Raw genomic sequence first — 17,767 nt, forward strand, 5'->3', positions numbered from 1 at the left:
TACGGGACTCAGAAGAGTCAAAAGCATGGAAGAGAAAAGTATCCCTTTCCCCTTGATCACCATTCGATTTATGCTACCCAAATATAGATTAATATCACTTAACCAATAATACCTTGAATATGTTAGGACGTTGGTGCAAGATCCCCTTCATTATCAATATCTACCAGGCAGTTAGTTAGGCATGGCTAGGTCTCGGGTCTATACACTGACCCAGGGGAAAGGGCCAACTTCTATACCACACTTCTTTTCAAGCTTTCTATCTATATTAAACCTTACAATGTGATTTGAACAGTCTTGAAACAGGGTTAGAAAAACCAAGATAGAATTTTATTGTCCAAAATCCAGACACTGAGGTACGAAGAGAAATTGATCTGTACAAACAACAGCATTAAATAAAGCCCAAAAAGGGCTAGTGAGAGGAATTATACTCCGTAAGCAGGAGAGGCCAAGGTCTCCTGCAAGGCATAGAACACATTTACAGGGGGGAAAAAAAAAAAAAAAAAAAAAAAAACATTAAAACTATTGCAAAAGGCTCATAAGAGTCCAATTAAATTCCAGCAACAGGACAAGTTCATTAAGAGGCCAATCACTATCTGGATGCTGTGGTAGGAGAAGTGCACATCACAATGGCATCTTATTTCCCTCTATGCTGATCTTAACAGCATGGGAAGAACGGCTTTTCTTCCGGATGTCTGTGAACTTCCTCATCTGTTTGTCCAATCGGCTCACACCTTTCTTTGCGCCTCCCTGGTACTGATAAAAAGAGGAGAACTTGTAAGTTGGTTTTTACCATTTGCAGTCAAAATGTAACAATGACTACGGCATAATCACTTTTTCAGAGACCAGGGACACATGCAAGTCAGCATCTCCTTATTGCAGCTGGTAGTGCATGCATTTTTATTAGGACAGCCAAGTATACATACGCCTTAATATCTGGCACCAATAGTGCCCCCTAGCAGCAATCTGCATATCTACGTGAATATACCATACCCCAACAGACTTATCAGCTGGATGGTTATAATTATAATCACATAGGAAGATGACAGATGGGGTTTACATTACTCCCAAAGGTGTACATAAAGTCCATCATTAACAACCAGTGACATTGTAACTGATTGCACCAAACAGGTCTTTAGTCACAGGAAGGTGAAAGTTAGTAGTACAGATGTGTCCTCATACATCTTTTCTGCAGTCGCTCCAAGCAGCCACTCCTGGCACACCAGGTCTCGTGATTCTGCTAATGTTCAGCGTCTTAAATACATCACATTAATCAGCACAGTCCCCTGGTGTGTGATGGCCGCATCATGTTGAGTACACATTTAAACCCCCCCCCCAAAAACAAAACAAAAAAAAAAGACATCTGATGCTAGCGGAATTACACGGGACAGTCAGTTCACTGGCACCAGGTATCTCCAGCTGCATGGTGCATTGAGGATAGATATACGAGAGCACATCTCTAAGTAATTAGTTGCTGTGGATTACTCGTCCACTGTGTATCACCACGTCATAAAAAAAAAACCTGAATGCATCCGATTTATAAGCATCACTGAAAATAACAATTAACTTGTAAATTTAATTTGGGGGAAATTATCTAAATTGGGTGTAATTTATCTATTTGTTCATTTTGGGTGTTAATCAGAATGTGTTATTTTGCCTCAAGTGTTTAAAAGGAAAAACCTGACCTAGTACTGTTAGTGACTTGAGAAGCAGAATCAGGTGCATGCAGAGCACACCCATTGTCTGCTCACACTGGGAGAGGAGTTATGTGAGGTTATGTCACATGGAGACCCCTACATCACAGGGGCATCCTGTTTCCCTCAATGCTGAATTTGACGGCATGAGTGCTTTTAGTAAGTCTTTTCTTTTCAGCAAATCGTCTCTTGTGCTTCTCCAGGCGGGTTATGCCTTTCCGGGGACCTCCAAACTGAACCAGGATCCCACCATGTTATAGAACAGGAAAGTGTAAAGGAGGAAGGAAGGAAGAAAAGGGAACAGAAAGGTATTAAGGAAATAGAGTAGAAAGACATTCTGTTAAAATAGATATGAGCTCAACTCAAACTAAAACCGAAACTGTTGTAAGAAAGGGAAGAAGCTGACAACTGTGAGATGTGGTCATCGTAGCTATTCAATAATAGAACAATCTTACCCGCGAGGATTCCATTTCCACATTCCACTTTGGACGGACCACATAATCTTTGTTGGAAGGCAGGGGAACACGAGCGCGGGCACAGAAACCTGGGTCACCTGGTCGTAATGCCCTAAACAGAAGAAGATAATGCCAACTAAAGTCAAACTGCAGCCAAAGTCAACTTAACTTGGATAAAAAAATAAATGTGTGTAAGTTCTTTTCACAAATATCTGTATAATGTATTGTTCATGTTAACGGACTATAAATGTCCCCGACAAACATTTATTTAACCCTGCAAACATTTTTTTGTTTACTTACCGTAAAATCTCTTTCTCTGATTCCATCTGGGGTACGCTGCGCACTTACTGATGGGTTAGTGTGTGGGGTAAGGGAGTTTGGCACAGAACCTATAAAAACTAACTCCCCCCTCTAACCCCTTCCATCTCCAGCCTGACCAGCAGATTACCTCAGTTAACGTTTAGCAAAGCCGGAAGAGGCAGAACAGAACATAACCAATAAACGAGACAAAAATATGGGAGGAATCGCAGCGTCCCCCAGATGGAATTAGAGAGAGAGATTTTACGGTAAGTAAACAAAAATCCCTATTTCTCTTTCATCCATCTGGGGGACGCTGCACACTTACTGATGGGATTTCCCAAAGCAAGCTAAATAGAGGAGGGAGAAACAGACGGCATAGCCATCTGCAAAATCTGGCGCCCAACAGAGGCATCTCCAAACCAAAAAGTATGAAAGCAGTAAAGCTAGGTGAAAGTATGCACGGAAGACCAAGTTGTTGCTCTACACAGTTGCTAAACCGAAACACAACTGCAAACAGCCCAGGACGCTCCAACAGCCCTAGTCGAATGAGCACCTCAATAAGTCAGGAACAGGTAATGACGAAGAAACACAGGCCTGCCGAATAGTAGAAGTAACCCAACGCGCCACTATGTTCTTAAGAGGCCGGCCAGCCAAGTTTGGGCGCATCAATCAAAACCAACAAGGTATCCGTACGACGAATAGACTCTGTACGGGACAAATAAATGCGCAAGACTAACAACATCCATTAACGCCAAATGACAATTCTTTCCAGAAGACTCTGGAACAAACGCTGGAAGCATTATGTCCTGATTTATATGGAAAGCAGGCAACGTTGGTCAAGAAGGAAGGCTTCGTACATAAGACCACTCAATCGTCGTGAAAAACCAACAAAGGTGGTCTGCAAGAAAAGCGCCGCCAACACTGAAAAACACGCCTGGCCGAAGCAATGGGCAAAAGAAAAACCACTTTCAGAGTAAGAAAGCGTAATTCAACAGTTTCTAGTGGCTCAAATGGAGGTTTCTGGAGAGCCTGAAGAACCAAATTTAATTCCCAGGGAGGAACCGGAAGAACAAACGGAAGTTGAATCCTGATTACACCTTGTAGGAATGTCTGGACCTCCGGAATGAGAGCCAATCTTTAAAAAAAAAAAAAGTACCAACATTGCCAAAACTTGTCCCTTAAGGGAAGACAAACAAAGTCCTTTAGTCAAACCGTCCTGAAGGATAGACAACAGACGAGGTAAACGATAGAGGTGCGGCGACAACCCACGCCTTTCACACCAAGCAATGTAGATACGCCATTCTCTGTGATAAATACGAGAGGTGACTGGTTTCCTAGCCTAAAGCATAGTTTTCACCACTGGTCGAGAAAACCCTTTTGCCCTTAAAATGCTGGATTCAAGAACCATGCCGTCAAAGCCAGACGATTTAAATTGTGGTTGTGACAAGGACCTTGTAGAAGCAGATCGGGTCGCAGAGGTAGACGGAATGGTTCTTTAGTCACTATGCTGCAAAGAAGAGTGTACCACTGATGACGAGGCCAGTCTGGCGATACAAGAATGACCGGGAAACCTTTTCTCCGGATGCGTTGACGTAGGCGTGGTATCAAAGGAAATGGCGGGAACACATATCCCAGTCGAAAATGCTACGGAGCTGTCAAGGCATCAGTCAGTGTTACTTGAGGATCCTGAGTTCGTGAGCCGTACAGAGGTAGCTTTCTGTTGAGACGAAACGCCATGAGGTCGATGTCGGGTGTACCCCACAGAGACACTAGGGTCAGAAAGACTTCTTGATGAAGTTCCCATTCTCCCAGATGTATCGTGTGACGGCTAAGAAATCAGCTTCCCAGTTGTCCACTCCTGGAATGTGAACTTCGGAGATGGTTAGAATCCACTGTTCCGCCCACTGGAGAATATGGGCGACCTCCTTCATTGCTCTCCAGCTGCGAGTTCCGCCTTGTTAGTTTATGTATGCCACCGCCGTGGCGTTGTCTGATTGAATGCGTACCGGATGACCTTGGACGCTGGTTGTACCTGAATCAGAGCATACAGAATTGCTCTCAACTCCAAAATGCTGATTGCTAACTTTGATTCTTGACAGCTCCAGAGTTCCTGGAAGTGCTGAGATTGAAACACTGCCCCCCAACCGATGAGGCTGGCGTCCGTGGTGACCATCATCCAAGACCAAACAGTAAACGGTGCCCCCTTGGTTAGATTGGGACTGTGAAGCCGCCAATGGAGAGCCTGTAGAGTCTGAATCGACAGCCGGCACAATTGCAAGTCCAGATGTGGACCCGTTTGATTCAAAGAGCCCAGAATATGAGCCTGAAGGGGCCGAGCATGGAATCTGGCATATGTTACCGCTTCAAAGGTCGCCACCATCTTGCCCAACACTTGCATACATCTGAGAACTGAGACCGTTGGCAAGTGTAACGGAACGAACTCTGGATTGCAGATCCTTAAGTTTGTCCTGAGGTAGAAAAACCTTCTGACTTTGTCTGTCAAATAGGAGACCTAGAAAGACCATCTCCTGAGAGGGGAGCAATGAAGATTTCTGAAAATTCATAATCCACCCGAATGACTGTAGAGTGGCTGTGGTGAGTTGCAGGTGTTGTTGAAGAAGTGCCTGTGATGGAGCCTTCAGCAACAAATCAATGTTGACCACCTGACATCTGAGGACCGCCACTATATGACCCAATATTTTTGTAACTACCCAAGGGGCGGTGGATGGACCGAACGGAAGAGCTTGAAACTGGAAATACCAAGGGCCGATTGCGAATCTCAGAAGATGTTGATGACCCGACCAAATGGCAACATGGAGGTTTGCGTCTTATGTCTACAGATGCCAAATATTCCTCCAGTTCCATGGCATGATTGAACAAATCGATTCCATTTTGAATTTCTGGACAGAGATACGGATTCAGACATTTTAGATTTTAAATGGGTTGAAACGAACCATCCGGTTTTAACAAGGGTAAGTTCTTACCATAAAACTCGTTTTCTGCTGCGGGGTACACTGGGCTCCACAAGTCTGGACAATGGGGATGTCCTAAAGCAGTTCCTTATGGGAGGGGACGCACTGTAGCGGGCACAAGAACCCAGCGTCCAAAGGAAGCATCCTGGGAAGCGGCATTATCGAAGGCATAGAACCTTATGAACGTGTTCCCGAAGGACCACGTAGCCGCCTTGCACAATTGATCAAGGGTCGCACCACGTTGGGCCGCCCAAGAAGGTCCAACATACCGAGTAGAATGGGCCTTAATGTGAACAGGAGCTGACAGACCAGCCTTCACTTAAGCTTGCGCAATCACCATTCTGATCCACCTGGCCAGGGTCTGCTTGTGAGCAGGCCAGCCACGTTTGTGAAATCCAAACAAAACAAAGAGAGAATCAGACTTTCAAATAGAAGCAGTTCTCTTCACATAGATACGGAGAGCCCGTACCACATCCAAAGACCGCTCTTTTGGAGACAAAACCTAAGTCCTAAGAACCGCCCGGTCACGGTGAAAAATCAGATATGGGGAACTACAAGACAAGGCACCCAAATCCGACACTCTTCTAGCAGAGGCAATTACCAACAGAAACACCACCTTAAGGGAAAGCCACTTAAGGTCAGCTGAACCAAGAGGTTCAAATGGAGACTCTTGTAACGCCTCCAAAACCACCAACAAGTCCCAAGGAGCCACAGGCGGGACATAGGGAGGTTGGATACGTCAACACACCCTGAGTGAAAGTATGAACATCAGGTAAAGTCGCAATTTTTCTCTGAAACCACACCGACAAGGCAGAAATATGAACCTTGAGGGAGGCCAGACGCAGGCCTAAATCTAGGCCCTGCTGTAGAAAAGCCAAAAGTTTGGCTGTACTAAATTGGAAGCGTCATAATGGTTAAATGCGCACCAAACAAAGTAGGAATGCCAGACCCGATGGTAAATCAGAGCAGAGGCCGGTTTCCGGGCCCGCAACATAGTTTTAATGACCTCTTCAGAAAAACCCTTAGCTCTTAAGACGGAAGCTTCAAGAGCCACGCCGTCAAAGACAGCCGGGCTAGGTCCTGGTAGACACAGGGGCCCTGAACGAGGAGGTCTGGGCGTTGTGGAAGTAGAAGTGGATGCTCTGACGACAGGCCTTGCAGGTCTGAGAACCAGTGCCGTCTGGGCCACGCCGGAGCTATGAGAAGCAGATTTCCTTTTTCTTGCTTGAACTTCCGAATTACCCTGGGCAGGAGTGACACCGGAGGGAACACGTACGGCAGCCGAAACCTCCACGGCACTGCCAGCGCATCCACGAATGTTGCTTGAGGATCCCTTGTCCTTGCTCTGAAGACCGGAACCTTGTGATTGTGTCGAGACGCCATCAGATCCACATCTGGAAGACCCCACCTTTCCACGAGGAGTTGAAACACTTCTGGATGGAGGACCCACTCGCCGGCATGCACGTCCTGACGACTGAGAAAGCCTGTTTCACAATTCAGGACTCCCGGAGTTAATATTGCCGATATTGCCGGTAGATGGCGTTCTGCCCAACGTAGAATCCGTGAGGCTTCCTTCATTGCCAAACGGCTTCGAGTGCCATCTTGATGATTTATGTAAGCCACTGCGGTGGCGTTGTCCGACTGTACTTGAACAAGACGGTTCTGAATCAAATGCTGGGCTAGGTTCAACACATTGAAGACCACCCGCAATTCCAGAATGTTGATCGAGAGGAGAGATTCCTCCTTGGTCCACCGACCCTGCAAGGAGTGCTGCTCCAGCACTGCGCCCCAACCTCTTAGACTGGCATCTGTCGTCAACAGGACCCAGTTGGATATCCAGAAGGGACGGCCTCTGCACAATTGTCGGTCCTGGAGCCACCAGAGCAGCGACAGACGGACCTCCGGAGTCAAAGAGATCATTTGAGACCTGATCCGGTGAGGCAGGCCGTCCCACTTGGCTAGAATCAGCTTCTGGAGGGGGCAGAGAATGGAATTGAGCATACTCCACCATGTCGAATGCTGATACCATGAGGCCCAGCACCTGCATTGCCGAATGTGTCGACACTTGCGGACGAGAAAGGAAGCAACGAATCCTGTCCTGAAGTTTCATGACTTTCTCCTGAGACAAGAACAACCTCTGGTTGTGAGTGTCCAGCAGCGCTCCCAGATGCACCATGCTCTGAGAAGGGACCAGGGAGGATTTCTTCCAGTTGATGAGCCACCCGTGGGCTTGTAGAAACCGGACCGTCATATCCAGATGACGCAGGAGAAGATCTGGGGAATTTGCCAGGATTAACAAGTCGTCCAGATATGGCAGTATCCTGACCCCTTGACGGCGGAGTACCACCGTCATCACCGCCATAACTTTGGTGAAGACTCGCGGAGCCATTGTTAAACCAAAAGGTAACACCGGAAACTGGTAATGGAGGTTGCCAATAGCGAACCTCAGGTATTGTTGATGTGACACTGCTATAGGAATATGCAGGTAAGCATCCTGTATGTCCAGGGAGACCATGTAGTCCCCAGGTTCCAAGGCCAGAAATATAGAGCGAAGGGTTTCCATACGGAACATGGAAACCTTCACAAACTTGTTCAGTGCCTTGAGGTTGAGAATGGGCCGGGAGGACCCATTCGGTTTCGGGACTAGAAACAGCGGAGAATAGTACCCCCGGCCCCTCTGAGCAAGAGGCACCTGTACTACGACTCCTGTATCCAGGAGGGTCTGTACCACCGAATGCATAGTGTTTGCTTTTGTCGGGTTCGACGGGACGTCTGTCTGGCAAAATCGATGAGGGGGTCGGTTTTTGAAGGCTATGGCGTAACCTCGAGTGACGACTTCCCGTATCCAGGCATCTGAAGTGGTCTTCAACCATTCCTGGGTATACCCTAGAAGCCGGACCCCCACCCTAGGATCCCCCAGGGGGAGGCCCGCCCCATCATGCGGCAGGCTTATCGGTCTTGGCTGCTGGCTGACGGGCAGCCCAGGCTCTTTTGGGCTTCGGCTTACCAGGTTTGGAAGTGCGGGCCTGCTTATGGTACGCCTGACCTTTTGCTTTACCTGAAGGACGAAAGGGGCAAAAGGACCTGCCTTTGGCCTTCGACACAGAAGGAGCTGTATTAGGCAGACAGGCAGTTTTGGCAGTAGCCAAGTCAGCCACTATCTTATTTAAGTCCTCCCCAAACAGAACATCCCCCTTGAAAGGAAGTACCTCCAGGGTTTTTCTAGAGTCCAGATCCACAGACCAGGATCTCAGCCACCATATCCGGCGAGCCAGGACTGACATAGTAGAGGCCTTGGCTGCTAGGATACCGGCATCAGAAGCCGCCTCTTTAATATAGCGAGAAGCTGTGACAATATATGACAAGCATCGTCTAGCATGGTCAGAGGAAATTTCAGCTTCTAACTCCAAGGCCCATGCTTCAATAGCCTCTGCCGCCCATGTAGCTGCAATAGTGGGCCTCTGTGCAGCACCCGTGAGGGTGTAAATCGCTTTTAGGCAACCCTCGACACGTTTATCCGTAGGCTCTTTTAGAGACGTGACGGTAGTGACAGTTAGAGCTGAGGTAACCACCATCCTAGCCACATGTGAGTCTACTGGAGGAGGCGTTTCCCAATTCTTAGACAGCTCTGGCGCGAGGAGATAGCGAGCCAGCATCTTCTTTTGAGGCACAAACTTCGTACCCGGGCTTTGCCAGGGTTCCTGACGTATATCCACTAGGTGGTCAGAGTGAGGTAAAACTTGTTTAATCACCTTCTGACGCTTGAACCTATCTGGTTTCTTAGGAGGAACGGATGGCTCGGGATCATCCGTAATCTGCAGAATTAACTTAATAGCCTCCAAAAGATCAGGAACATCCACATGTGAACTACCCTCCCCATCAGCCGTATCTGAGTCAGAACCTGTGGGGTCAGTGTATGTGCTGTCTTCATCAGACGAGATGTCAGTGACAGCAGTGGATTGTGAGGAGACGAGCCCTCGCTTAGAGGACCTCTTGGACTTAGGCGAGCGTTGGTCAGACTTTTTAGTAGTCAGAGACTGGTTCAACTTCTTTAATTGAGCAGATAAATCGTCCGCCCACGGCGGGTTAGCTGCAGGGACCACATACGGTTGTACCCGCATTGGGGGTCCCATAGGGGGTGTTAGTTTATGAACTAGCGTATGCAGAAGCGTGGAAAAAGCGGCCCACGGAGGGTCAGTATGTGCCTCCGTTGCCACAGTCCCACTGGGGGGCAAGGAGCCCCCAGAACCAGAGCCTACAGCTGCTATATTCTCCCCATATGTGCCTGTGGCTTCAGCAACACCAGCAGTGTGTTCCGCCCCAGAACCGTTACCCTCAGAAGCAGACATGATATAACTTGCAGTATGAGGTAACAGTACAATTATTAGCAGCACTATATCCCTAAACCCAAACCCCTGCGCAGTGTAGTCAGCACCAGCAGAGATAAAGGAGAGATATGGTGACTAAATCACAGAGAAAAAAAAGAGGATTTTGGTACTTACCGATAAATCCATTTCTATGAATCCTCTAGGGGACACTGGAGCATCATATACATTAGGGGTGTGAAGCTTGCAACCGGAGGTGTAGCACAATCTAAAAATTAGCATTGTCTGCACAGCCGGTTCCTCCCCCTTCACGCCCCTCCTCCCTCAGTTTGGAAAATTTGACTGAGAGAATAGGACATGACACTATAGCACATTTCGAGGAACCGAACCGTACCACGAATCAAACAGCATCCAAGAAATTCTTAACAGAAAACCTAACGCTGTTTGTACGAACTGTTATAACAAGAACTTTGAACACAGCAGGTTGACAGCACCGAGGCGGGCGTCCAGTGTCCCCTAGAGGATTCAGAGAAATGGATTTATCGGTAAGTACCAAAATCCTCTTCTCTTTCATCCACTAGGGGACACTGGAGCATCATATACATTAGGGGACGTCCCAAAGTTATTCCCAAGGGTGGGAGTGCTGTCAGTGTCCTGCCAAACTAAAGCGTCCAGACTCTGAATCTCCGGACGCAACCGTATCAACCTTGTATAATCTCGTGAACGTGTGTGCTGATGACCACGTTGTCTGCAAAGCTGAGTAGTAGAGGCACCCCCTGATCTGGTGGTATGGGCAACCTGAAACGGAACTCTGGTGGTATGGGCAACCTGAACCGAAAACCGTCTACTACAGGATAAGTATGCTTGTCTAATGGCAAGCCTAAGACATCTGGCCAAAGTTTGTTTAGATGCTGGCCCACCCTTCTTTGGACTCTCAGAAAGAAAACAATTATTATTTTTATTTTTTATTTTATTTATTTATTTATTTCTGTCTGATGGACGACCTAAACTCTACTTATGTCCGAAAACCTCTTACAATGTCCAAAGACACGTTCCCATCTGCAACTCCCTTAACAGGTGGGATCACAAACGGCTGGTTCACATGGAAACCCCAAAACTACCGTAGGATCGTACGAAGTTCTGCCCTATCTCCAAGGAAAAGTAGAACTAAAACTCTGACACGATAATGCTCCCAACTGATAGACCAGTCTGGCTGAAGCCAAGGCAAGCAACAGCGTGACCGTCCAGGAGAGATATTTCAATTGTACTCTCTCCAAAAACTCAAAAGTTGTTGAGTTTAAATATGCCAACACCAAGTTCAGGTCCTACGGTGCCGTGGGAGGACGGAAAAGGAGGTTGTACCCTCCGAACTCTCTGTAAGAAAGTCTGAACTTCCTATAAGGATGCTAGGCGTTAGTGAAATAGAATGTAGAGAGCCGAAATCTGAACCTACAAAGGAAACTAAACGTATGCCTCCATCCACACCTGGCTTGGAGAAAACGAAAAAGTCGAGACAGATGGGATTCTTCCTAATCCCACAGGCGTTCCTGACACCCGTCCAAGTATCTCTTCCTTATAGTGTAGAAGTGTATGGCCGAGACCGGCTTCCTAGCTGCTACAATCGTAGGAATAGCCTCCCTTGGTAACCCTCTATTTCTCAAGATTCGGGTCCCAATAGTGACGCTGTTAAACGCAACCTGTTCAGGTCTTGGTGGAGGAACGGCCCCTGTGACAGCAGGACTCACTCTGTAGCCTCCAGGGATCTTCCGCTAGTAGCCCCCACAAGTCCGAGTACCAACTCCTGCGGGGCCAGTCTGGTGCAATGAGACTTTGCCCACACTCTTTCCCGTTTCGCTTTCTTTAGTACTCTGGTATGAGAGGAAATGGTGGAAAGATGTAAACTCTTCTGTAAGACCAAGGAAGCGACACTGCATCCACTACTGGATCTCTCGTTCTGGCCCCATACCTGGGCAGCTGATAGTTGTATCGAGAGGCCATTAGGTCTACCTGAGATAGGCCCCATCTCCTCACCACCATCTTGAAGACTTGTAGGAGTAGACCCACTATCCTGGATGTATGTCCTGGCGACTGCGATAACCTGCTTGCCAGTTTTCCCCTCCTGGAATGACCGCCGCCGAGAGGACGATGTCGCGTCTTTCTGCCCACAACAAGATCTTTGTGGCTTCCTTTAATGCCATCCTGCTTTTTTTTTTTTTTTTTTGTTCCTCCTCGACTGTTTATGTATGCCGTCGTTGAGACATTGTCCGACTGTATCTTCAAGTGTTACCCCTTCACCAGGTCCTCGGCTAAAAGCAACGTATTGTAAACTGCTTTCAGTTCTAGAATATTTATGGGTAAACTGCACTACTGTGACGGGCATCTGCCCTGAAAGTAATACCCTCCAGGACGGCACCCCAAACTCTGAGATTGGTTTCCGTTGTGAGGATCCTCCAATCCCAAACGTCGAATCTCTTGCCTGCTGTGAGATTCTTCTGTATCGACCACCAAAGTAACGAGGTCGAGACCTGTGGCAACAAATAAATCCTTCGTGAAGTTAATGTGGAAGGAAACTGGGTGGTTTTCCCCATTTTCCTTAGGTCTTGGATCTTGTTCTCTGGGAGAAACACCCTCAATTGCCTTGTGTCTAGTATTAGACCTAGGAATTGAAACCTCTGCTCTGGTATCGGGTTTGATTTCTTGAAGTTCACAATCCAGTTGTGTTGAATGAAAAATTGATGTGTTGTCTGAGTATCCCTGATCAGGTGTTCCTGAGAATGGGACTTGCTTAGCAGATCGTCCAAGGAAAGTATGATTTTAACTCTTAAGACTTTCAAGTTGGCGATTATTATCTATATAAATATCCGGTCCGGAGTTGGACTCGAAACTAGGACCTTATGCCAAGTGCCCGCTAGCATTGGTCCACTGAGCCATGTCTCTTAATAATCCTTGTATCAATTCTCGGGCTGATAGGCCAAAAGGTAAAGCCTTGAACTGGGAATGACCAACGCGAATCATAAGTACGCTTGGTGTCCAAATTTGTACATGAAGGTAAGCATCCTCCATGTTTACGGACACCACTTGTTCCAAACTTGCAAAAACTGACTGGATTGACTCCATCCTGAATCTGTAAACCTTAAAAATTGGTTTAAAAGTTATAAATGGAGTATTGGTCTGACCAATTCGTCCGGTTTTTGGCACCTCAAAAAGATTTGAACACATCCTTTCCCTCTTTGAGAATCAGGAACTGGAAAAATTATATTTGTGTGCTCTAGCATTTGAATCGCCGTTTGTAGTGCTCCTTTCTTCAGCGGACACCTAGGCAATTCTGGTGTAAAGAAATGACTGTATGATGAAAGTCTATCTTGTAGTCCTGGGAAATAATCTTACTGACCCAGCATACTGCTAATTGGCATATCACTATGACACCTGGTAGGCAGAATGATTGAGTCTTCCGCTGTAAAATCCACTTGTCTGATTTGTGGACCAAGGAAAGCTTCCCCTCCTAGGGAAATAGCGGTAACTATAACCGTTTTTACATAAGCACGAACCTCCCCTTGTGGTAACTACTTCCCTTTTGTGATGCTCTTGCACTCATAGAGATGGATGTCAATGTAAAATCCAACCTATCTACGACACCTTGCTTTCCCGTGTTGTGAGAAGTAAGATTACCCTGTTGCCAGACTAAGCAAGGGTGAGTCCACCCCCGCTGTGGGCTCTTTTGGAATCAGAATACGGTTAGCCATCGAAATTCTTTTGAGCGATATGGCTGAGATCGGGATGCTATCATCCCTAGTAGCCTGGCAAATATACATGGTTAACTCTCGGTATATGTACTGCTAGTCAAACTTAACCTGGGAATTTGGAAGCATTAACTGGCTGCTTTTAGTCAATTAATGCTTCTAACGGTTCACTTTCTTCCTATGAGAGCCCCCTCCTCTTCCCACTTCTACTGTAGGTTAGTGAGGGGTTGTCGCACATTCTGTTATACCTGTGCATATGGAGTAATCCTAACTATGAATTCCTCCTGGTTTTGGATGGACCCGCAGCCCATACTCCATGCAGAATATATGTCAGAGTATGTTTTCCTGACCTCGACGGACCACTGCCCCCTAGTTGTGTGCCCATTCGCACCCCCCCGGGCTGTTAACCGTAGTGCTCCCTGGTTTATTTTACACCAAAATAAATCCTTGTGGTCGTCTTTACTCTAGATAAACATATACATACCACTCAGCCGAACTTCCACCTTATTAGAACAGTAGGAGAAAGACAGTTGAAATTCTTTTGGGGGAGCTTTGAAGAGTATTTTCAAATAGCTGGAAATTTTCCGTTACTAAAAAATAAATAAATTAAAAACTTAATTAAATAAATACTCATTTATCGATCACCCACAACTGTTGATACAGCCAAAGTTGAATGGGTAGATATCTTCTGATGCTCCCTCCTCCGCCGGACCTGTCAGCAGCGTCCGTTGGGGGTATTATATATATATAAATAAATAAATAAATAAATATAGAATGTGATGGAAGTTCAAGGTATACTGGAGTTACCTGACAGGAACTAAGTTTTAGTGTTCTTGGTTGGTGCTTTTGTTGAAACCGCACCTCCACAGATCACTCTGCAGTGCTTTCTCCTTTTATAATAGGAACGAAAGACCGTAACGGATGATGGGAAGAAGGTACACTGGATTTATCTGGCTGTATCCTTCTATATACTGTAAAATAAATAAAAACACCAGCCTCGTTGCAACCCTCGCATATCTGAGGTCGGGTTAATATCCAGTCTTTCCCCTTTATTTTCACAGGATCTTTGAATTAGAAGTCCTTAGAAAATATAACACATAAAATGATTAAAAACATATGGAAAATCCTTTGCATCAGCGATAACTTAACACCAGCCCAGAGCGTCTGCTTGGTTCAATGCGTGGAGCAGTAGTCCACTAGTCCATGGGAGATACACCCTATGTCCAGCAGAGGGAGTACATACATTGTTATAAAAAAACAAAACAAAACCCTACCCGTTAAGGAATTAGGTCTCCACTATTGGGGGGGTCGTATACCTTATCTATGTCCCCCTTGCTAAGCTCTTTGGCGCCTTTTATGTTTAAAAATGGCCGCAACTGATCCATTTATATATATTAATATTGAAGCCCCCCGGCGCCCTGGACGCTTACCGCCCAGCGTGTGCTTCTTGCACTTATCTCCCCCAACCCTCCGCGACGCGCTGTGTCTGCTCTGGCAGAGGGAAGTGGACACACTCTCCCTCACCGTCCCGCGTTTATTGAAGGACGCAGGAGGGCCGACCGCCGGGCCAGCGCCGCGGCCGTATAGTGCACTGGAGTGCGGAGGCGGGTGGGCTGGAAGACAGTCTGCCTCAGCACTTTCCCTTCCCCCCCCGTGTTCCGTGAAGGGCGCATGGAGAGCTGAGGCGCTGCAGCTGAGAGCCGCGATGATGAGGAGGAGAGGGGGGACGGCGGGGGATGCTGCGCTGTTATCTGCTCAACGCTGAGGTAATGGGAGCGGAAGACAGCAGCGTGAAGCAGGTCTCCGGAGCTGGCCTCTGTCTAACTAGTCAGACCCGGTTTAAATATGGGTCTTCTTTAAAAGTTTAAGCTTGGCCAGCATTTTAATAGTTTCAGGTGGGATATTATCTTCTATTACCTAGGGCCTTCATTACCACCAGTACTCAGAAGGCAATGCAAAAAAAAATAATAATCTGATGCTTCGGATTTTCTGAAGGAGAGATGCAGATCCCCTTTAGTAGGGATCATTGTGTCTCTCTTTTTAAGACTTTTGTCCCCCTTTTCATTAGGTTGACGCAGCCTTTTTCTTTTGTAATGGAGCAGGAGCTCCCTTCTGTGCCTTGTACCTCCTAGGCACAATTTTTCAAACTGAGGGAGGAGGGGCGTGAAGGGGGAGGAACCGGCTGTGCAGACAATGCTAATTTTTAGATTGTGCCACACCTCCGGTTGCAAGCTTCACACCCCTAATGTATATGATGCTCCAGTGTCCCCTAGTGGATGAAAGAGAAATACATAATACAGTATATCTTTGTGAAAATCCTATATTTAGATAAAACCTGACGCACCAAGCCCCCTCAGGTTATAGAATATAGGGATAGCAGGTTGAGTGAAACACACGAAATGGACACCACTCAGCTATCAAATGCACACACAAATAGTCACAGTCTGTACAATGCAGAGGTTATTACTGACAATAATACTGCACTGGGCTAGCTTACACAGCTATATAACAATAGATATAACAGTACACAGTAAGAACTGGATGTATATCACAGGGTAATTGTACTATAAAACTAGTGATGAGCACCGGAAATTTTTCGGGTTTTGGTTTTGGTTCCGCGGCCGTGTTTTGGGTTCGAACGCGTTTTGGCAAAACCTCACCGAATTTTTTTTGTCGGATTCGGGTGTGTTTTGGATTCGGTTTTTTTTTTTCAAAAAACCCTAAAAAACAGCTTAAATCATAGAATTTGGGGCTCATTTTGATCCCAAAGTATTATTAACCTCAATAACCATTATTTCCACTAATTTTCAGTCTATTCTGAACACCTCACAATATTATTTTTAGTCCTAAAATTTGCACCGAGGTCGCTGGATGACTAAGCTCAGCGACCCAAGTGGCCGACACAAACACCTGGCCCATCTAGGAGTGGCACTGCAGTGTCACGCAGGATGGCCCTTCCAAAAAACACTCCCCAAACAGCACATGACGCAAAGAAAAAAAGAGGCGCAATGAGGTAGCTGTGTGAGTAAGATAAGCGACCCAAGTGGCCGACACAAACACCTGGCCCATCTAGGAGTGGCACTGCAGTGTCACGCAGGATGGCCCTTCCAAAAAACACTCCCCAAACAGCACATGACGCAAAGAAAAAAAGAGGCGCAATGAGGTAGCTGTGTGAGTAAGATAAGCGACCCAAGTGGCCGACACAAACACCTGGCCCATCTAGGAGTGGCACTGCAGTGTCACGCAGGATGGCCCTTCCAAAAAACACTCCCCAAACAGCACGACGCAAAGAAAAATGAAAGAAAAAAAGAGGTGCAAGATGGAATTGTCCTTGGGCCCTCCCACCCACCCTTATGTTGTATAAACAGGACATGCACACTTTAACCAACCCATCATTTCAGTGACAGGGTCTGCCACACGACTGTGACTGAAATGACGGGTTGGTTTGGACCCCCACCAAAAAAGAAGCAATTAATCTCTACTTGCACAAACTGGCTCTACAGAGGCAAGATGTCCACCTCATCATCATCCTCCGATATATCACCGTGTACATCCCCCTCCTCACAGATTATCAATTCGTCCCCACTGGAATCCACCATCTCAGCTCCCTGTGTACTTTGTGGAGGCAATTGCTGCTGGTGAATGTCTCCACGGAGGAATTGATTATAATTCATTTTAATGAACATCATCTTCTCCACATTTTCTGGATGTAACCTCGTACGCAGATTGCTGACAAGGTGAGCGGCGGCACTAAACACTCTTTCGGAGTACACACTTGTGGGAGGGCAACTTAGGTAGAATAAAGCCAGTTTGTGCAAGGGCCTCCAAATTGCCTCTTTTTCCTGCCAGTATAAGTACGGACTGTCTGACGTGCCTACTTGGATGCGGTCACTCATATAATCCTCCACCATTCTTTCAATGGGGAGAGAATCATATGCAGTGACAGTAGACGACATGTCCGTAATCGTTGTCAGGTCCTTCAGTCCGGACCAGATGTCAGCATCAGCAGTCGCTCCAGACTGCCCTGCATCACCGCCAGCGGGTGGGCTCGGAATTCTGAGCCTTTTCCTCGCACCCCCAGTTGCGGGAGAATGTGAAGGAGGAGATGTTGACAGGTCGCGTTCCGCTTGACTTGACAATTTTGTCACCAGCAGTTCTTTGAACCCCAGCAGACTTGTGTCTGCCGGAAAGAGAGATCCAAGGTAGGTTTTAAATCTAGGATCGAGCACGGTGGCCAAAATGTAGTGCTCTGATTTCAACAGATTGACCACCCGTGAATCCTTG

The 17,767-nt window shown here is 46.8% G+C and overlaps 1 protein-coding gene across 2 annotated transcripts in view; it reads right to left on the reverse strand.

Moving 5' to 3' along the window:
- Positions 1-305: 305 nt before the first annotated feature.
- The window catches only part of LOC134909212 (protein IWS1 homolog), a 236,963-nt gene continuing 219,501 nt past the window's right edge, over positions 306-17,767 (reverse strand). Inside the window, exons 13-15 of one of the 2 annotated variants that reach the window (XM_063915864.1) lie at positions 2,147-2,258; positions 1,749-1,924; positions 664-753 (exon numbers count right to left, since the gene is read on the reverse strand). In XM_063915864.1, the coding sequence (XP_063771934.1) occupies positions 1,796-1,924; positions 2,147-2,258 (241 nt within the window). In that variant the 3' untranslated portion in view covers positions 664-753; positions 1,749-1,795. Of the gene's footprint in view, positions 754-1,748; positions 1,925-2,146; positions 2,259-17,767 lie in introns of both variants that reach the window. The other variant, XM_063915863.1, reaches the window with a different exon arrangement.

Source organism: Pseudophryne corroboree, chromosome 4 (assembly GCF_028390025.1).
Source record: "Pseudophryne corroboree isolate aPseCor3 chromosome 4, aPseCor3.hap2, whole genome shotgun sequence".
Lineage (NCBI taxonomy): Eukaryota > Metazoa > Chordata > Amphibia > Anura > Myobatrachidae > Pseudophryne > Pseudophryne corroboree.